Source organism: Fukomys damarensis, unplaced genomic scaffold, assembly GCF_012274545.1.
Source record: "Fukomys damarensis isolate Sample0158 unplaced genomic scaffold, DMR_v1.0_HiC HiC_scaffold_24, whole genome shotgun sequence".
Classification (NCBI taxonomy): Eukaryota; Metazoa; Chordata; class Mammalia; order Rodentia; family Bathyergidae; genus Fukomys; species Fukomys damarensis.
The window spans coordinates 56,878,369-56,899,660 of NW_022900936.1; the positions used below are offsets into that span (position 1 = coordinate 56,878,369).

Consider the following 21,292-nt stretch of genomic DNA (forward strand, 5'->3'; position numbering starts at 1 on the left):
AAATAAACAAGACTAACTGAATATTCAAGACTATATGCAAAGGCTGAGACTGAAGAAGAAATAACAGGTCCAAAATTTAATTTACCAGAATAGAAGTGACACAAGCTCACCTGGGGTAGTCCAGCGAGAACAGCTGTCCAATTGGTGAACACAGAATGCAAAATGGCCTACATCTACCTGGCGCTCACAGGAAAAAGCTGTTAAGAACTATCTATTGTAATACAGAACTGGAGAGGAATGGTGGCCATGAAAGAAGCAGAAACTCCACCAAGATCTCTCCCTTCCATCTTCACTATAGAAGCAAACCGCCCCCACACCACACACACACACACTGGGGATCGTACTCAGGACCTTGCACTTGTGGGGCTGGTGGCAGAACCACTGAGAAACAAATTCCTTGAAAAAACATAAATTAACAAATTCACTGAAGAGATTATCCTGTATATGTTACATTTAAAATATGAAAAAAAAAATATACAGGCTCTGCTGCTTTCACCAGCAAACTAATTCTATACAACTTGTTCGAGAAAAGAGAAGGAAATATTCCCCAATTCACAATTAGCATCACCCCCAAACCCAAAGGAAAGACATTTCAAGAAAACCACAGGTCAAGAGCTCTGGTGAGCAGATATAAAAATCATCAATGGAATTTTAGAAAACTGAATTCTAGAAATATATAACTGATAATATGGTAGTCATTCAAGAAATACAAGAATGTCTCGATAACTTAACTCATCAAATTAACAGACCAAACAAAAAAAAAGATCATCTGAAAAAATGTAGAAAAATCAAACATTTATTATACTCTCAGCAAAAGGCATCACCTAAAGGCTACAGTTAACATTCTCCTTAACAGTAGGAAATTGCTCTTTTCTCAATATCAGGAACAAGACAAGGAAGTCCCACCTCATCACTCCTAGTCAACAGTTCCCAGACAGTTCAATGAGGTCAGGAAAAAAACAATAGATCAGAAAGAACTATATACTGTATTGTATTTGTATATAACACAACTGTCCATGTAGAAAAGGTAAAAGTATCTATACTAAAAATTACTAGAAGTAAAAATTAGCAGGGTTTCAGGATACATAATCAGTCTGGTATGAAGGTCAATTGTGTTCATATATAACATGTGTATGTACCACAAAGTACTTATGAATAAATATAACAAAGTATGTGCAGTTTGAAAGAAACGAAATCTAAATAAATGGGGGGATATACTGTATTCATAGATCTGAAGACTCAATCTTATTAAGATGTGAATTCTCTTACTTTATTTATAAACTCAAGGCACTTCCAACCAAAATTCTGATAAGCTTTTTATTTATTTATTTATTTATTTTGTACTGGGGATCAAACTCAGGTCCTTATGCTTGTGAAGCAGGCAGTGGAACCACTGAGCTAAATCCCCAGCCAAGATAAGCTTTTTATATATACAAATTAATTCTAAAATATACATGCAAAAGCAAAGAAACAAGAATAATCAAATCAATTCCTTAAAAGAAGAAAATGAGAATTCTCATGGTACTCAATTTCAAGGTTTATTATAATAACCAAGGCAAGTGTGGTATAGGAAAAAAACAAACAAAAAACCAGACACACCACTGGAACACCGCAGGAAAGATCCACTGATGAATGCTAAAAAAAGGATAAAACTAAACAGAAACTGGTCAATGGTGGTACCTCAAAGTATTTTTCCCAAAATTTATTAATTACTGTGGTGGTTTTAACATAGACCACAGTCTGATAATCCTTTCTCTAGAATGCAAAGTCAAATTCCTCTTGTTCTGAGGCTATAAACTTTTACATAGAGACTTTAACCAGTGAAAAAGAATAAAGTACTAACTCTATAGTAGAAAAACCTAGCAAGCACCATCTTAACTAAGTAATTCCTTACATAATGTAAAGAGAACATTGTAACACTACTGTGGTATTCACCAAAATTCATACTTTTGGGCTAATCATCAGAAAACATCACACTCAAACTAAGGAATATTGCAAAATTTCTGACCATTACTCTTGAAAGTATCAAGGTCACAGAAGACATAAAAAAGACAGCTACTGTAAAAGACTGGAAGAGACTAATATACATGACAACTAAGTGCAGTATGACATCCTGGATTTGATTCTAGAATACAAAAAAGACATTAATGAAGACTAGCTAAGTATGAATAAAATTTGTATTTAATGTATTCTATCAACTTTAAGTTTTCAGTTGTAGTAACTGTATTACTCTACTGCTCATCACTGGAACAAAATAGGTGATGTATATACAACTTAAGGAAGAAAAAGTTTATTATTGGTTCATGGTTTCAGATGTTTGTTTCATGGTCCACTGGCTCCAAGGCTAAAATGGCATGGTGGAGGAAACCAGCTTAGCATATGGCAGCCAAGAAGCAGAGTACAAAAAAACAGAGAGGAAGGGGCTAGGTAGAGGATATGCCCTTCAAAGGTGCACCCCCAGTGACCTACCTCTTCCCACTGGGCCCCACCTCCTGACAGACCATCAGCTGTCAACTCATCAATGGGTCACTCTATGGATGCGGATAGTGCCCTCTCAATACATGAGGAGTCTTTGGGGATAGTTCATATTTAAGGCATAACACAGTATATAGATCACGGTTATGTAAGATGTTAGCTAGGTGAAAGGTATACAGGATTTTGTGATACCTTTGGAACTGTTCTATAAATCTAAATTTATTTCAAAATAAAAATTATTACCGGGGCTGGGGATTTAGCTCAGTGGTTTCACCGCCTACCTTGCAAGCACAAGGACCCGAGTTCAATTCCCAGTACCAAAAAATAAATAAATAAATTATTACCATTGTCTAAGACTTGTGTAAATCAGATGTTTTAAAATACTAAGAAACTGAAATTTAAAATAAATTCAACATAAAAGCTTGTAAGATGATCCAGTCTGAATTGCAGTTTTAAGCTCAACAAAAACAACTTAGTTCTAATGAATGCTATAAATTTGAACTCATGAAAAATACATTAATGCCAATATACCCATCTTTGTATGTCTGGGATCCATCAAAAGATTTCAACTGGAAAAAAGAGCTGAAACTAAAAAGGTTATTTGAAAAAATATGCTATCTAGTAGTGACACAAAACATTAGCAGTTGCATTCTAGTAAAATTAGTTTGGAAGATTAAGACACGTAACTGGATTGCTGATTATATGAGCAATCAGTGTATTAGTCTAGAATCTTCTTGAGATAGGGTCCTGCTACAATGCAGGCTGGTCTTGAATTCTTCTTCTCAAGTGATCCTCTTGCCTTAGAATCCCAAATCTAGACATGAAAGACTGTGTCCAGCCATAAGCACAATATTGAAGTATATTGGGAAGAGATCCATGTTTATGTTTGCATATTACACCCTATTAAATTCCATATTAATTCCATTAAGTCATAATCTTCATTATGGAGTTTTCCTTGTAATATAAAATTGGACAATTGGAAAAGGGGGGAACATTAAAAAGCATTAAAGAGGAGAGAGCATTCTTAAATGAAGAGGAAAAATAAAACAAAAGTTCCTTAGCGGAAAGATGAGCCACCTCACTTTTTTTTTTACAGACTATGAGGAGCAGAAATGAGAGGCAACGTAGGGAAATGGAGACTATTAAAGAAAAAAGTCAAAGGGCCTCACTCCCAGGTTCTACTCTTTGGCTCAAAGTGTGCTGTTCCAGAGTACACCACCTGGCTCCCTGAACTGCTGCTATACCCACCCAGACCTACAAACTTAAATAACACAACAAAGGTATCCCCTTCAAATTCTACTATTTTCCAGGCAATCACAATAGGAAAAATAGTCCTGAATTCTTAGAAAAAACTAACTTTGGTGCTATCGACTTAATAAATCAAGAAATAACAGTACTTAGTATTCCTAGCATATATGGTTAAGTGCTTCAAAAATATTAATTATTAGCAGACAGGGGACTGACTTAAGGAGAGGGTAAGGAAAAAACAAAAGAAACAAAATGAAGACACAGTCTAGAATGCAGTATTTTCTAGTACTAGTTTGGACACTATTACCTATTTAAACCTTCCTCAAATGTGCACCAAAAGCACTCTTTTTCTTTGTTTTTTATTTTTAGAGACAGGGTCTCACTATGTACTTGAGACTGACCTGGAACTCACTTTGTAGCTGAGGCTGGTCTTGAACTCACAGCAATCCTCCTGCCTCAGCCTCTGGAGTACTGGGATTACAGGCATTCATCAACCACACCCGGCAAAAGCACTAATTCTGTATGAGCTATACATTCATTTAAAGTGTTATTTTGGGGAAATCCCATAACCTTGATTAAAAATACTGTCTCTTTACATTCATTTTTATTAAACAAATAAGGCTAGTACTAAACCTTTTTTTATTTAATGCATAAACATGTAACTCCCTTTATTAGAGAAATTGTACATATTGGTAAATATGGTCAATGGTCACATCTATGGGTTAATTCTTTAAAAATCAGAATTAATAACTATGAGAGTCTACGTTCTCTTTGTTACATTGTGAAGTGTCTTGTGTAGTCATATTCTATTGTTGGAATGACAGCTTGTACAAATTTCAAAAAAATTAGAAGATACCTAAAGGTTTTTTGTTAAGGAAAATAAGACAGGCAAATAGTTTTAAGTTTTAAGCCTACATTGTAATTATTCATTTAAAAAAAAAAGCATATGACAAAATTTTACATCAACTCTATTACAGAAATCCAATCATGGAAGTTATATAAATTTGTGTCTATTCAACATGAGGCTCTCCACAACTTTAATACTGCCTGACCACCTATTTCAGTATCTGAATTTGAAAGTTTTTTGGGTTTTTGTAGTACTGGTGATTGAACCCAGTCTTCTCATTGAACTACAACTATACTCCGACCCGTCTTTTTATATTTTATAATAAGGTCTCACCAAATTAGGAAATTCCTAAACTAGGCTCACACTTGGAATCCTCCTGTCTCAATTTCCCAGAATGCTGGATTATAGGAATATACCCACCACACCTAGCTGAAACTTCTTAATAAGAAGTTCACAAGGACCGAATTACTTTGATATAAAAATAAGGACAAGACTGCCCATATTTAAGTGAATACAAAATTTGTTAATTTACTCTGCCTCTTTACCGCTTTTAAGTTTGCTAGAGCTTATAAGGGAAAAAGAGTATAACACTATAGCCAAAGAAAAATTAAATTAAATGAAACCCTTTCATAATGAACTAAATCTAAATCTAAATTACAGATATACTTGCCATGGAATGTAATATATTGGACTGTTTTCGTTAATACAACCTTGAAACTTTTTCTATGTTCTATTGTACCCAGAAACACTAAGAGCTATAATTTTCACTGGAGAAGTCAATGATTCACCATCACTAATTACATAGACATACTCCAACTTGCTACCTAGCCTCCAACATGAGAGATGAATGCAAATTATATATAAGAAAACTTCAGAATAAATTTGGTTTGGATTAAAAATTATTGGTTTGTTTCCACATCAAATCAACCCAAAGTCTCTCTGAAAAAAATTATTTATTAAGAATGCTTAGGTTATTTGTACCTTCAAGACACTGGTGATCCTTCTATCTACTACACCTAATTGGAGTGGTAAGAACTAAGCTAACTCAAGCTTTTTAGCATCTACATTACCAAGTTTGAATGCTTTTGATGAACCCATGCTATGGCTGCATGTACTTCAGCATCTAACCACCTACTTGGACATCAACTTTGATTTCTCTCTCTTATCAGCCTGAAAACTGAGTAGGAAAAACTGAGTAAATCCATAGAACATACAAGAAAGATGTTTTTCATTTAAGAAAAATAAAAATACTATATTTTAAAAATATCTAAAGCAGTTCTTGTACTTTTTTTTTTTTTTTCTTTTAAACTAACCTGTTTTAGTTGAATTCTTTGCTTCTGGGAAACCACAAGTTGACATAACCTAACTACTTTTACCTGATGACAAAACACATTTTTGGTAACATTTTAAACTGGAAATATAAAAAAGGAAAAAGTGCTCATGTTATCCAAATTAGTACGTAGCCTCTGTAACAAGGTAACTGATATACAAAGGAACATATCTTAATCAACTGACTATGACCTAACCATCTCAATAAAACATATCCTAAATAAAGATTTCTACCAGAACTTAAGGATATGATAGGCCAAAACAAATTATAGGTATTGTGTCTTTAAGGTTATACTAAGTTTTCCAAATAAAACATCCTAGGAGCCATTTAGCTACAAAGCACAAATACAAGTAAGGATACATATGAACACCAAGCTCTCCCCCTCCTTCTGCAACTGTCTCAATGATTTTCTTCATCACTTCAGCATGCCTAAAAGCAAAGAATAAATCTCATTAGTACAGCTCAACTAGTTCAAAACAGTAAGACAACAATTTCATTTGTGAAGAAACCAACTTTGCTCTTGGTGAATTAATCATAACATAAAACAACTGCACTATATTCTCCCCTCTACTCAAGTCAGATTGTTGAGCCATGCACACAGTTTTATTGGTGCAAAGGATAATTTTTAAATTACCGTATACACAATAGTATTAGCTTTCTGATAAATGGTGGCAGAAAACAAAGGAAGGAAAAAAAATCATGAAAACAGATAAATGTGCAACAAAAGAGGGCAGGAACTCCCCATACATTCATTTCCCTTGGCTAACCAGAGGGGAGACAACCCAGGAAAAGGTTAACTTTATCCTCCACATACTCAGAAAGATACACTCACAATAAGGTAAATCTATCTAATGGTGGATAATTAGGTTCAAAACTACTCTTAAGCTATTCTGGGAGTTAAAAAAGAGGATTAGGATCACAAAGATCTACCATATAAATAGAAAAGAAAAACAACAACAAAATCTTAATGTATTAAAGTTAAAATAAATTGAAGAGGCTTTCTTCCTTTCTCATATGTACAATTAAGCACAAAACATTTCCAAGGAAGATGAAAGAGAATTTTCTTTGTTTATAAAGCAAAATTATCAGTTAGATCTAAGTAGATTACCAAACAATAAATATGTAAAATATACACACACATTCTATACACACACACACACACACACACACACACACCTGCAAGGGTGAACGGAACACATAGGAGGTGGTGGGAGATGAGGGTGATTTTCAATGGTCACTGTTTTCTTCACATGATCTTGACTGATGTCTTCATACATATGCTCAACTGTTAAAGGTTGCCTTTGCTGAAATCATAAAGAATGCTTTGAAATGACTATTTAAAAATTTTGTACCTTATACCTCAGTGTTTATATTTAACCTCCTAGCCTCACCACAGTTGCAAATTACGATTTCAGACTATTTAGAACTTCCAAATTATTTAGAGTAAGGTTTATAACTTATATCAAGGCAAGGAGGGGAACAGGTAAAGGAGTCTGCATATTTGGACTACGTGACATCAGTCACCTAATGCAGATCTCACAAAGAGACAAGTTTGTGGCTACTGAAACATTTTAAAATTTAATAACTAATCTTTTAAGCCAATTTTGCTTTATTTCTTGTTTCCTTTTACAGTTGTAAGAATCACAGGTTTAAAAAAAGCTGATCTTATTTTATTCAAGTGAGTTAAAGGAGTCTTAAAGGAAAAACACATGTGACATGATCATTTTCGAAAAGCTTATATATACAATAGATATAATCCCATACAAAATTTAATAAAATATATCAAGTTCAATTTTCTTTACATTTTAAAGGGATAGCTTAGATGCAAAGGAATAAATATGTAAACACAGATTACTTGTATCTAATTCTTAGCATTATGTCTCACTGAATAATTTAGTTTATTCAAAGTAAGAATGAAGTTCAATATTAATCATAAAACTATAAAAGAAATGATTTCTAAGATTTAAAACATCATATAGACCTTTGGATCTAACAAAGGAATTAAACCAAACAATTTAAAATATTTACATTGAAACATACATCTTTTCACTTTTACCTCATCATAGCCAAACAACCATAGTCTTGGCGTCTGGTAATATTTATCATAAGTGATGTATAAATCGTAAGTTCTGGTTTGTAAAATAGCATCTTCACCTCCCGCATCAGTTTTTTTACAAGCTTCTATTATTTTCCTGGTATCTAGAGTAGCCTGGAATATAACGTAGAAAAATTTAGTCATTCAGTATGAATGTGATATTCTAGAAAAATCTATTTTTCCCCTTCTATATTGTCATCTTAAAAATTAAACGAACTTTTAATTCAATTTTATATGCAATATACATTTACAGTGGTACCTCAGTTCATGAACTTAATTCATTTCATGATTTGGGAAAAATAGCCATGATTATATTGTCACCAGATGTAGAGTTTGCAAACAAAAAAAACTCTGCTAAATGCTTGTTTGCATACCAAATTGTTCACAAAAAAAAGCATTCATGAACTAAGAAGGTACCACTGTATATATGATATATATTTTATAGACAATTCAAATTTTATATGCCATAACCAATGTAAATATAAAATTCTTTGAAGGCTCAATGTCATTAATAAGAATACTAATCCAAGTTCACTAATTAAAAATTAACTAGAAAAATTCAATTTACAAACCTCATCTGTTTCCAACAATCCACTTTCTTCATATTCTGTCATAAAAATAAAAGATTAATCAAATTCAAGAAAATTATCCAAATAAAATTATGTATTACTTTAGAGTAACATTCAAAATATGGGGTTTTATTTTTGTTTTTAACTGAATGAGTTAATTCTGTATTTCCAAAATACTTTGCATGACAAAAGGCCAGAGAAAGCCTGTTTATCTCGGTTTGTGGTTTGTGTAAGTCTATGTAGATATACCAACTGGCATAATACTATGGAATTCTCCATAGCTGTGCAGTATTTTCAGGACTACTTACATATAAAAATAGCTTTTTTATCTGAGGGAGATTCTAGCTCAAGACTCTTACAGGCTGCCTGGAACCACAGATAGTACAGAACAGTATAACTTGATGGTTTTTTCATCTTAACTAAGCTGTTATCATACGTGTAGCCTTAACACTGGCAGTTTGAGGCACATCAGCAAAACTAGCATGAACTTTTCTTCTTCACAATTTTATAGACAGAATATTCTTATCTGATCTTAACCTCATTGTACAATTTTTTCCATTTTTTTTTCTACTTTTACTTAAAGGAAAAATTGCATGTCTTTGATATATCTGAATTGCCAGCACTACTACTGTTACATGTTGCGGGGGGCTTTGTTAAGTAAATAAGGGTTACTTGAACAGAGAAGCATTGTGATACCATGACAGTTGACCTGATAATTGAATGGCTATGTGACTAACCAGCAAGTATCATGCACAGTAAGCATAGACAGAAAAAAAAAAATAACTCATTCATATCTGAAACAGATAGGGATAGTATCAGATTTCATAACATTACTCAGACTACCACGCAATTTAAAACATTACTTTTTTATTTCTGGCACTTTAAATTTCATATTTTCAGAATATAACCGACCATGAATAACTAACACCATCATGAACAAAACTGTATATAAGAGGGGACTGCTGATAGTAACAACATAAAATGTGAAAAAGTCATCAGTAATTTCCACTTTGCTCCTTCGAGTGGTAAATTCTCAGTTTCCATCTTAGTTGATCTCTGAGAAACAACTGACATGATTTATTCCCTCCTCCTTAGAGCACTTCTTTTCCTTGGCTTTTAAGATATTTTATTTTCCTGGCTTTCCTCCTACCCTATTGGCTGCTCCTTCTGTATCTCCAATGCTGGCTCAGGAAGGGAGGAAGGAGGAGGAGGGAGGGAGGTAGTGAGTGAGGGAGGGAAAAGAAAAAGAGAAGAGGAAGAGAAGGGAAGGGGAGGGAAGAGAAGAGGGGTATTGTACTCAGTAGTAACTAAGAGGTCAATTCTTGGACATTGGCTCTTCTCTACCAACACTCACTCCACAAGTGATTTTTGTTTCAATGGCTTTAAAAACTGAAGAAACCCAATTTATTCCCTGCCTACAGATATCGATTCTAAAACTGAGCTCCTGACTTCCTTTCCAAAGTTAATCTCTTTTTATTTTCCCCATCTCATTTAATGGATTCTTTCAAACTTTCAGTTCAAAACCTTGAGTCACACTTAATTACTTTGCCTTTCACAACTGGCATTTAATACAGCAGCAAATCCCCTTGGTGCTATCCTCAAAATATAACCAGAATTCTGTTTCTCATCATTACCAACAGTAGTACCCTAGCCCATTTGTGGCAAACCTACAATATGCGTGCCTTAGCAGACACACAGAGCCCTCTGTTGGGACACAAGCCAAGGCGCCCCAGCAGCCAAATACTGGGGTTTAATTGCAATGTTGGCACTTTGCAGTAAATACTGTGAGTGGGTTTGGAGTTATAGTTTGGGCACTGATCTCTAAAAGGTTCACCATCACTGCCCTAGCTTCAGTCATTACTATGTCTTGTCTAGGGTTATCAAAATAGCCTGCTAACTGTTGTCTCTCTTCCCCTTCAACATAGACTTAACACTTCAATAAATGCTAAAGCACGTTACTCTTTCACTTACAAAACCCCACACCAGGGCATAAGGACCCAAGTTTGATTCCTAGTACAAACAAACAAACAAACAAACAAAAAACACCAATGTCACCCTCTCTTACATTGAATTAGTCAGGACCTATACAATCTGGCCCTTGGTTACCTTTCTGACTACCTTTTACCATTGTCCTCTTCTCTCTACTCTGGACAGACGAGTCTCCTTGCAATTATACTATATAAGCCATACATGTTCCCACTAGAGGGTCTCTACACTCTTCCTCCAGATAATCCAACAGCTTGTTTACTCACTTCCAGGCTCTACTCAGATGGCACACTCTCCTTGGGGTTGTTTTCACCAGCAAAAATGGAAACACTGTACATATCCCCTTTACTTATTTTTCTAATAAATATTTACGTTATATAATTTGCTTATCTATATTTTTGCTTGTCTCCTCTCATTATAATCTACATTCTATGAGATCATGCCTTTTGCTTTTTTATCTCTAGCTCTCAGAAGCTGCTGATACACAAACACTGTATTGCCCAATAGATATTTGTAAAATAAATGAGTGAAAATTACCTTTTATATTAAACACTGTAAACACAATTTTTGAGCAAAATTCTACATTAAGCAAGCAATTCTTCAATTATCCATGGAAAATGTTGCAAACATACTAAAAGATTGTCAGATATTTAAGGTAGTTCCACAGCTTGTATTCTAAAAATATTGTTTTACTCATGGGATTCTTTTCACCCATCTGCATCAGGACTGGACAAGACTATATGATATTCAGAAACAGACAAACCTAGAAAGAGTATTCATGTAAAAAAAAGGATGAGTTCACTTCTACCAACTTTTAAATATCCAGATAATAATAAAAGTGACCAAACAGTTTTGCAGTTTAGGAGATCTAGGAAGTTTTAGATACAGAAATCCTAAGCACAAAAATGGTATGTGAAACTGCTATGAGAAACTCTGGCCACAAATAACTTGCTCTGATTTCCTCAAGAGACAGCAGTTTACCATGGAAGTAAAGACAAGAATTTCTGTAAAACTAAGGAACAGATATACAGCTAGACTTCATGCAGACTAGAAAGTAATCTGGGGAACTAAAGTGAAAGGTACTTACAGTCCAGCAATCATGACTTGCCATTATGGTCTTCAAATCTATTTGGCACAGTCTTCTACTTTTGCAAGCTATAAAACATAACTATCTTGAACTAAAAATGATGCAGTGTTGGGATGCAGCTATCTTATAACTCCCATGCCTGCCCTATGTCTTTTTCAAATTAATTCTCTTTTTTTCTAATACACAACTTTCTATATATGTATGTATTTATGTTTAAATTCTTGTTGGAAACCTGGTCTGTCCTGCTGCACAAATATCCATGCTTAACCACCATGTGCCAGGGCAGAGGCCATAAGAATAGACAAAATCTGGGTGAAGGAAGGAAGGAATCAGAAGGAAGAGAGTAGCTATAAAATAGTAGCATATCCAGGCAGAAAATGCCCCAAAAGATGACTTAGAAAAAAAGTCAAGGAAGAAAACAATCCAATGTAAGAGAAAGGGAAAAAGAAAAGATAGTTAACAGAATCAAATGATAAATTGAAAGTAAGTATAATAAAAAATGGATTTAATAATGAAGTAATCCTGGTGATAGCAATTTCTTCATCTATTTTTGAATATCTGAGGTTTCACTTGTATTAAAGATTATCTTAATGAAATAGGAAAATGTGAATTATGTACAGATAGATCTGTATAACTCTGCTCTGCTAGTAGAGTGGATTTTGATCTCTTCTAATAATGATCTGTTAATAAAATGATTCTTAAGTGGTAAACCCTGAAGTGGTCACTTCAGAATCTTAGGAAACTATGAGGGATGCTGTGTAGTTAAAAAGGTCCCATTAAGAATCACTATTTTGCCAGGCATGGTGGTGTATGCCTGAAGCCCTAATACTAAGAAGACTGAGGCAGGAAGATCCTTTGAGTTCATGAGTTCAAAACCAGTCTAGCAAACACAGCAAGAACCCATCTCAAAACAAACAAAGCAAAAAAATATTATTCCTTAGGTTTTCGTAGAAAGATATAAACAAAAAACATAAAGAAAATACAAAACACATGACCAAACGTTGTTCTGCTCTGAAATAATCAAAGACTTAGTATCTTACAGCAGTCAACAGCATTAAAGATCTATAATTAGTATCTATTCCAACAGAAATAATACTGCCAAGACTATGTGCTAATACAAAAGAGCCCAAGATCAAAATCAGTTTTGCAGAAATGAAATTAAAATTAAACAATACATTTCCTAAACTGGTAAACACTAAAATTTAAAACTCAACAGAGTAGAATTCTTAATCACATGGACTACAAAAAGTTCAGAATCAATATCCTAATGAGATTAAAGACAATTTAGAACATAAATACCTTCCATGTCTGCAGCTTCTCCTTCATCTTCCTCTTCTTCCTCTTCACAGAGTGCTGAGCAATCCTGGAGTTTTATACTATCCTTGGAAAGTAATTAAATATTGCTTCACACACTGAAACCCCATGTACTACATGGTGCAAATCAAACAATGTGAAAGCAAGAATGATAAAGCAGTCCCTGTCCTTAAGAAATGCAAACACAGTAGGGATGAAAAAGCCCTAAAATCAATCATCTAATTTTCTAAGTGATGTGACTGAAAAAAACTCAAGGTCTTTTGGGAAGATGAAGAGTCATCTCAGCCAACTATTTAAAAATAGTTATGAGTTGAACTTACAATAAAGTAGTATTCTTACTTAACCAATTTCTATTAGAAAATCAGTTCAGTTATTTTAACTTATACAGTAAACAATTCATGAACAGTTTCTGCAAAACAATCTGGTTTGCAAACAGAAGCATTTGGCAAAATTTTATTTTTATTTACAAACCCTGAATGGGATGACAAACCTGACTGTATCTTTCCCACACAAACACAAATGTAGCCAACATTTGCAAAATCGTAGAACAAATTAAGTTCATGAACTGAAGTACCATTGTATACTTATAATTTAAAGCAAAGGCTTGTTTATAAGTCATAATATATTTATTATAAGCTAAAATAAGATATAATTCAAACTATCGATTCTAATTTGTTAAAAATAGCCCAGCTGACTTAACCAAAACTCATGAGACTTTACAGTTATTATAACATAAGATTTTAATTCAATTTAACTAAAGTTTACTATAAAATATGCTAACCAATGACAGCCCTAAAATAGTTGTCATTATCACAAAATTAATAATCTGAAACTGATGTGGTAAGTGAATAATTTTGGCATGTAGTTTCATTTGTGTTGTGTTTTACTTAAGGATGGGTTTATTTACCACTAGAAACTGAAATCAAATATATCACCTTAAAACCCATACAATGTAAATTAAGGAAGATTGTCAGCATCAAGTAATTATTAAGTAAGCTAATATCTGGCAAACTGATCATTAAAGGAGTCTTTAATTATGTTGGTAATATTCACACTTGATAAAGCAGAGTAAAAATTAACAACCAAGACTTGGTTGGTAAATTGCAAGCATCCTAAGAACTAAATAACTTTAAAGACATATCAATTCTAAATAGTACTAAATAAGAGAAAAATGACAGGAAAGATATATTCTAGTTGCAAATATAACAGTACTCATCTTTTAGTAGAACATAAGGATGTTACATGAGATATTAAGCATCATAACAACCATTACTGTATTTATTAAAAATTCGTGAAGGCTGAGAATGTAGCTTAGTGATAGAGAGCTTGCTATGCAGCATGCACTGGTTGCAATAACTAGCACCACAAAAACAAACACAATTCCTGGAAGAATTACCATAAACTTATCCAAAAAATGCTGTGCACACTACTCTTTCATTTATCATTCTAAAATCTTAAGTACACACACTATTAGTCAGAATGCATAAGATTTCTGAAGCAAGAAAACCACTTGGGTTACTTCTCCTTAGTCATTCAAACTCCAAAATGTAGAAATTCAAAAGGATGAATTCTGAAGCCAGTGTAAAACTGAAAAATAAACTTATTTTCTTTTCTTATAGGTTCTTTTAAACTATGTATACAAATCCCTGAAGGGGCAATGATGAAAACACAAAAAATGTCTTAAATTAGTAAATTGTGGGGAATGCTTCCTAGTAACAACAGGGATATAATTATTCTATTCAAAATATTGTTTTCTAAAAGACTTGACTATGTACAAAAATTAAGAAAAGATAAGGGTGAATTGAGTGAGATGGTGCATGCACATAATCTCAGCTACTTGGCAGGCTGAAACAGTAAGAATTTAAGTTTGAGACCAGCCTGGTCAACTTAGTAACAAGCGTGTCTCAAAGTAAAGTAAAATGAAAAAGTGCTAGGGGATGTAGCTCAGTGGTAGAATGCTCCCCTAGCATGTGTAGGGCCATGGGTTTGACCTCCAGTACTTAAAAAAAAAAAAAAGTGAAGGTATTTTGTAGTATTGGTTCATATAATTTCAAACAACTATATAAAATTATTAAGATAACTACAAATATTCATTCTAATAAATGGAAAGCTAATACAGATAGCCTGGATTAAATGAAAACTTAAAAGCAGAAAAATTCCACCCAATTTGAAAAATAAGGGGTGGGAAGATAGGTATAATCTGAGTTTTATAATATATAACGAGACTTTGGATATGAAAGATATGAGTAATCTTAAAATGTGTACACAAATAACTAGATCACTGACTATACAAACATACCTTGTTTTCCAATGTAATCTCCTTAACTGCTTCAGTTATTCCTGCAATACCTGTTTAAAAATTCAACAGAAAATAACTAAAATTAAGCTGTAAATAGTCTACTTACTTGAATAATGCAAGATAAAAACACTTAAAATCATCTAAATGCTCACAACTTCTCTGAAGTAAAGAGGTAAATACTAACAAAATCTTTACAAATGAACTTCAACAGGAATAGATAACCAGAGGGGTACATCCTCAAGCTCAAACAAAAAACACATCAACTTAATATTTTACTATGAATTATCCTAGTGTATCATTCCCTATTTACAATCCCTCACTTGTAGAACAATACATTCTAAGGAAAGGAACCCATTAAAACATTATGGGACTCATTTAATTAAACCTGTATCAAAATTTTCTCAACTAGATTTTGGTATGTAAATAGCTATTTGCTTCAGAAATCTAAGACATCCAAAGGTACTAAAACAAGGTAACACATTTATATGGGGCATTTTATGTACTGTTTCCACATCTTATTTAACCCTTACAAACACTATCCTGTGAAGCAGTTAAGAGTAATAATTTCTCTCTATGTAGAAATGAAATCACCAGAGACGAAAAACGACCTATTTGAGTTTCATATCCCTTTATGAAGAAACTGAAATCAAAATCCTTATAAACCGACTTTTGGTTCAGTGATTTCCCACTGTTCTTCAATGAACAAATTCTATAGAAACAACTTGCCTAAAGAAAACTATCATGGGGGGCCGGGGATTTAGCTCAGTGGTTCTGCCACCTGCTTTGCAAGCACAAGGACCCAAGTTCAATCCCTGGTACCAAAAAAAAAAAAAAAAAAAAAAAAAAAAAAAAAAAAAAAAAAAAAAAAAAAAAGAAAAAAAGAAAAAGAAAAACTATCATGGGGTTGGGGCTTTAGTTCAGTTGAGCCACATAGGCCTCACAAACACAAGGTCCTGAGTTGGATCCCTGGTTGGGGGGGGGGCGGAGAACATATGGACACACGACTGTTATGAAGGTGGAAGTACCACCAGTCAGCTTTCTAAGTCAAATATCTTGTCAGTGTTCTCAGTTGAACAAGGATGAAAAATTCAGCAAAAGTAGCTAACGTTACTACGGAAAAAAAACAAAACAAAACAAAATATGCTTACTCTCAAAATGCCAAGTATATTTTGCTGATCTATTAAAACTTTGACATATAAGTCTAACATGCCTAAAGCAAAAATAAACAGCATATGCAGGCATACACTTATAAAATCCTTAAATTCAGTTCATATAACAAATATTTTATTGAACAACTTTTATATTAAACACTATGATAGACACTGAAGACTCAAGAATGAATCTCTACCTTCATGGAGCTTACAGCTTAAAATATTTTTTAGTAATTTTTCAATAAATAATTATTAAATATTCAGAGATTCCAGTTTCTGGGTAAAACAAATAAGATTATCTCACAGTTTCTGTCACAGAGGAGCTCATAATCCAGCAATAGATTGACATGTAAGGAATATTCTAAAGCATACTATGCATAATCAGTATTTTTATTAGCTTTACTTTTTCCTCTCTTTATTTAGAAATAATGAAAATCATATAGTTATTTTCAAATTGTCATTGAAGCAGCCAGTTCCATAAAAGTTTAGTATACACCAAAGACTCTTCAATTTATCCTCATTTCTTTCAGATAAATCTTCTGGGACAAAACTGCCTTATCTTCCTTTTTTAAAAAATCAAGAATGTTATAAAAGACTGTGAAAGAGTTGGAAAAGATTTATACTAAATAAACAAAGAGTTTGAAACATTCCAGCCTCCTCTTACCTGTGTTGTGATATGTATCTACCCATCCCCCATCACCATCATCTTCTTCAATGATAGCTTCCAATTCATCTGAATATTCCATCTGTTTGCAGCGTTTGTAGCATGGCACTGTAAACAAAAATGGCAAACACAGTTATTAGTATATAATCTACTAATCATAAATCCATCAGAAGAAGTTTATTTCATAAAATGAATTTATACTACCAAAACGTTAAATGACTATATTTTACTGCTAAGAGTTATATTCAGTCCACAGACACATAATTATTTAGCTGTATTAATCTTTCCCTAAACTGCTTTGTGAGAAGACAAGCAGATTTTGGTATGAGTTTTCTTTTTTTTTTTTTTTCTTTTTATTGAGTTTATTGGTACATTTTAGGTATACAGTACAATTATATTCATTATTGGGATCTTATACCTTTACATGACAGGTCTTGGTCCTCATTTTTTCACCTTGTCCCTGCCCTCCCTTCATCCCCTCCTTCCCTCTCCATTTACAATAGTGTGAGTTTTCTATGTATTCCTTTACCATAGTCTGTGACGAACAGCAGGCTAATGCCAGGTGACATTACTCAATTCAAGCTAACCAATACCTTAAATCGCTACTTTACTCTCAGATCACGGAAGTACCACCTATCATCAGAAGTTGTAGAGATGATCTCTGGTTACAAGGCTAAAACAATTGCCAATATGAATTTTATACATCATATTTAAGTTTCAGTCACTCACAATGGCTAAAAGTTTAAAATTCAACAAATTGCTAAATTTTATTTCCTTTACAACCACAGGAGCCAAATTTTTTATACAACAAAATCATTAACAATAAATGTATTTTTTAAGAAAAAAATTATCATTTTAAGAATTATTTTCCTTTTACTATGTGAGGTAAATTATAACAGAAATCAATGTATTATTATGTGACTAAGAACTATTGCAAACCTTTTGATGTTCTTTTAAATTTCACTTTATAAATATATATTTCAAAACATTTTTTGTGCATTACGAAATCCTTCAATGGCATAGTTAATAATAAAATCTTTTAACTTTGAGCTTAAGATGTCAAGGTAGTAACAATTTCATTTTTCATAAAAAATTTAACATTGAAAGATTAAAATCAAATAGCTAAAAGAATGATTATGAAGTCAACTTAAGAAAAAAACTTTTGGCCAGGTGTGGTGGCGCACGCCTGTAATTCCAGCACTCAGGAGGCTGAGGCAGGAGGATCACTGTGAGTTTGAGACCAGCCTGGGCTACACAGTGAGTTCCAGGTCAGTCTCAACTATATAGTGAAACCATCTCAAATAAAACCAAAAAAAAAAAAAGAAAAGAAAAGAAAAAAACTTTTATGAGAAATCTAACTTTTCTTATGACCTTCTTTTATATCTTGACAACTGAATCTTCTGGCCAAAAGAAAAAGTTAAAGAGAAGATAAAAATCAAAGAAAAGGAAAACTACAGAAAAAACAGAATTTCATTAAATTTTCAACTTTCTGAGAGAAAACATTAAGTACATCAGGCACAAATTACAATCAATAAGGATAAACAGTTTTTGGTTGTTGCTTTTAATGTAAATGCAAAATTTACTAATGTATACGATAAAATTCTTACCATTTTTGGTTACCAAAAATTGTTTGCCTGTTGGTAGGTATGCTTTCACTTTTAATTCTTCCCCTGTTGCCCTTTAAAAACAGGAAAAAGTACCAAAATACATTTAAAAATCAAATATGGAGGACTTCACATTTAAATCTCAAAACTATAAAATATATTAATTCTGCGAAAATTGTTTTAAGATTGGTTGGAGAATGATGCCATTATTGATATATCTTACAGAAAAGCATGATGATAACATACATGAAATATATTAAGATTAAGCAACTAGTATGTCTGCCTCTAAAGAAAAAGAAAATGCTACACCTTGTTTAGCATTTTTAATCTGATTTTATATCCTAATGTATTAATCTTAGATTTTTAATTGTAATGTAGTATTCGTCTTGAGAACAAGAGGCAAAAAAAAAAAAACTACATGACATTACATAAGAAAGTAGGTGGTTGACAAGATCACCATTCCTACCGCTTTATTAAAATGGGAACTAAAAAAATGCTTTGACTCACAAGATGATAATGCTTAAAATAAAACTTTTTTGGGGGGGGGTACTGGGTATCGAACTCAGGTCCTTGTGCTTGCGAGGGAGGTGCCAGAACCACTGAGCTAAATCCCCAACAATAAAACCATTTTATCAGATGCTTAAGAAGTACAGGATGCAGAACTCTAATATGCATTACTATCATTTCTAAAAGGAAGGTAATATTAATATTCCCATTTTATATGAAAGTAAAGAAAAGCTTAAAGGGTCAAGTTGCCTGCAGATTCAAAACTAGGTCAGCAAAGTCAGGATCAAGCCAAGTGACTCCAAAGCCTGTGTGTGTGTGTGTAGTGGGTGTGTGTGTGTGTAGTAGTGAGGACTGAACTCCAGCTCATGAACCTTCCTGCTTCTGTCCCCTAAGTAGCTGGATTATAGGGATAAACCACCACACCTGGCTTTAGGGTTTCTAGTCTTAAACTCTGTGGATGATAATCAATTGTAACATTTCTAAGCTATTATGGCATCTCACTATAAGAATCTGTTCAACCACCCTTCTGTGGTTGAACATCCACCAAACTTGAACAGAATAGTGGTGGGATATGGTGTCTTTCAAAAACAAATGAACATAAACATGGAGTGCTACTGCCTTTTCAAGCTTTAGTTTAACCTTCATATCATAAATTTTAGCAAAAAATACATCCATGAAGTGCCCTAATATTATCTGACAGCCTTCTAGGCTCCTTTTAATGAATCTCAAGTGTCAAATTCAACAAGATGGCAATGCCTAAAGTTCTGAGAGAAGCGAAAATAAGGTTATGATAGCACTTGTCTACATAAAGGTTAGTAACATGGAAATAATCTGTTTCTGGCAGTGACTTAAAATTAGTTATTAATTTGGACCAGCAACTTAGGCAGAAGTAATGGACAATGGAGTAGGTTATGTTACAAAAAAACTGCTACACCAACAAAAATTCATAAAACAAAACTCTATAAACACTTGCCATAAGATGATCTTGTCTATATATACAAACTCTTATAACTGCTATAATCCAAATACTTAAACTTTTTAGACATCTTAAAAGTTAACACAAAGAAATTTCAATAAGGAAAATGAGTATCTACCACATTGAAGAAAATCCTAAATCAGTTCTTTTCACAAAAACCACTATTACAATAAATTTTATACCTATTTGACTTCAAATATATATAAATTATAGGCCATAATCTGGTTTGAACAGAAAATTTAGAGTGGGGGGGCGCCTTTACTAAATCAGAGAGCATCTATGATATGAACTTAATTTTTAAAAATCTGGAACAGGAAAAAAAAGATAATAAATGAAGCTGATAATTTGGCCTTCTTTGGCAAATAATGCCCTGTAAGATAAAGAGCAACTAATACGAAGCAGTGACAACTATTTCAGGTACATAACAGATACAAAAATGAAGGAGAATAAGACAGACCACAAAAGAGTGTTTCAACTCTCGTTTAAAATACTAAATTCTTTAGATAGTGAGAAAAATATTATCAACTAGAACTTTTTTAATGCTAGAAACTTTGCTCCTAATCAAACTGTACATTTCAGTTACAGATGAAAAATGTCATTATGAAAAAAAAAAGTTGCCTGCTATGGTGCATGTCTGCAATTCCAGCTACTCAGTAGTAGGCCAAGGCAGAACAGCAAGTTTCTGGGCAACTTAACAAGGTCCTGTCTCAAAAGAGAAAAGGCTGGGAACATACAGTAGTATTCCCTGGGTTCAATCCTCAGAACAATACACAAAAACTTTAACAAGATATAACAAGAAAGTGAAAAGATAGAAAACAATTCTGTGACAGGAGCCCAGAAAAAAACAGGGGTAGCAATCTTATTTGCAGACAAAGTAAATTTCAAACGAAAACTGATTCTAGCATTATTGATGTAGGACGGTACTGTATCATACCTCTATGAATATAAAATATCTTGTACCTGCTTTATGATACATAGTAGGGACCGTGCTTTATCAGAGCTACATTTAATGATATTACTCTAGAATGTTCTCTTTCCAGATGATGATTAACATGCTAATAAAAAAAATGCTCCCAGGTACCACAACAGTAACAGAACTTTGTTGTTGTCTGGATATTATTCTTTTCTTTGTTTTTTTTT

At 33.1% G+C, this 21,292-nt stretch overlaps 1 protein-coding gene across 1 annotated transcript in view; it reads right to left on the bottom strand.

Annotated features, from left to right (window-relative positions):
• Nucleotides 1-4,163: 4,163 nt before the first annotated feature.
• The window catches only part of Atg3 (autophagy related 3), a 25,208-nt gene continuing 8,079 nt past the window's right edge, over nucleotides 4,164-21,292 (bottom strand). Inside the window, exons 4-12 of the mRNA XM_010630132.3 lie at nucleotides 18,673-18,743; nucleotides 17,066-17,173; nucleotides 15,251-15,300; nucleotides 12,937-13,018; nucleotides 8,568-8,602; nucleotides 7,957-8,109; nucleotides 7,077-7,204; nucleotides 6,261-6,329; nucleotides 4,164-4,579 (exon numbers count right to left, since the gene is read on the bottom strand). Of these exons, the coding sequence (XP_010628434.1) occupies nucleotides 4,498-4,579; nucleotides 6,261-6,329; nucleotides 7,077-7,204; nucleotides 7,957-8,109; nucleotides 8,568-8,602; nucleotides 12,937-13,018; nucleotides 15,251-15,300; nucleotides 17,066-17,173; nucleotides 18,673-18,743 (778 nt within the window). The 3' untranslated portion in view covers nucleotides 4,164-4,497. The remainder of the gene's footprint in view (nucleotides 4,580-6,260; nucleotides 6,330-7,076; nucleotides 7,205-7,956; nucleotides 8,110-8,567; nucleotides 8,603-12,936; nucleotides 13,019-15,250; nucleotides 15,301-17,065; nucleotides 17,174-18,672; nucleotides 18,744-21,292) is intronic.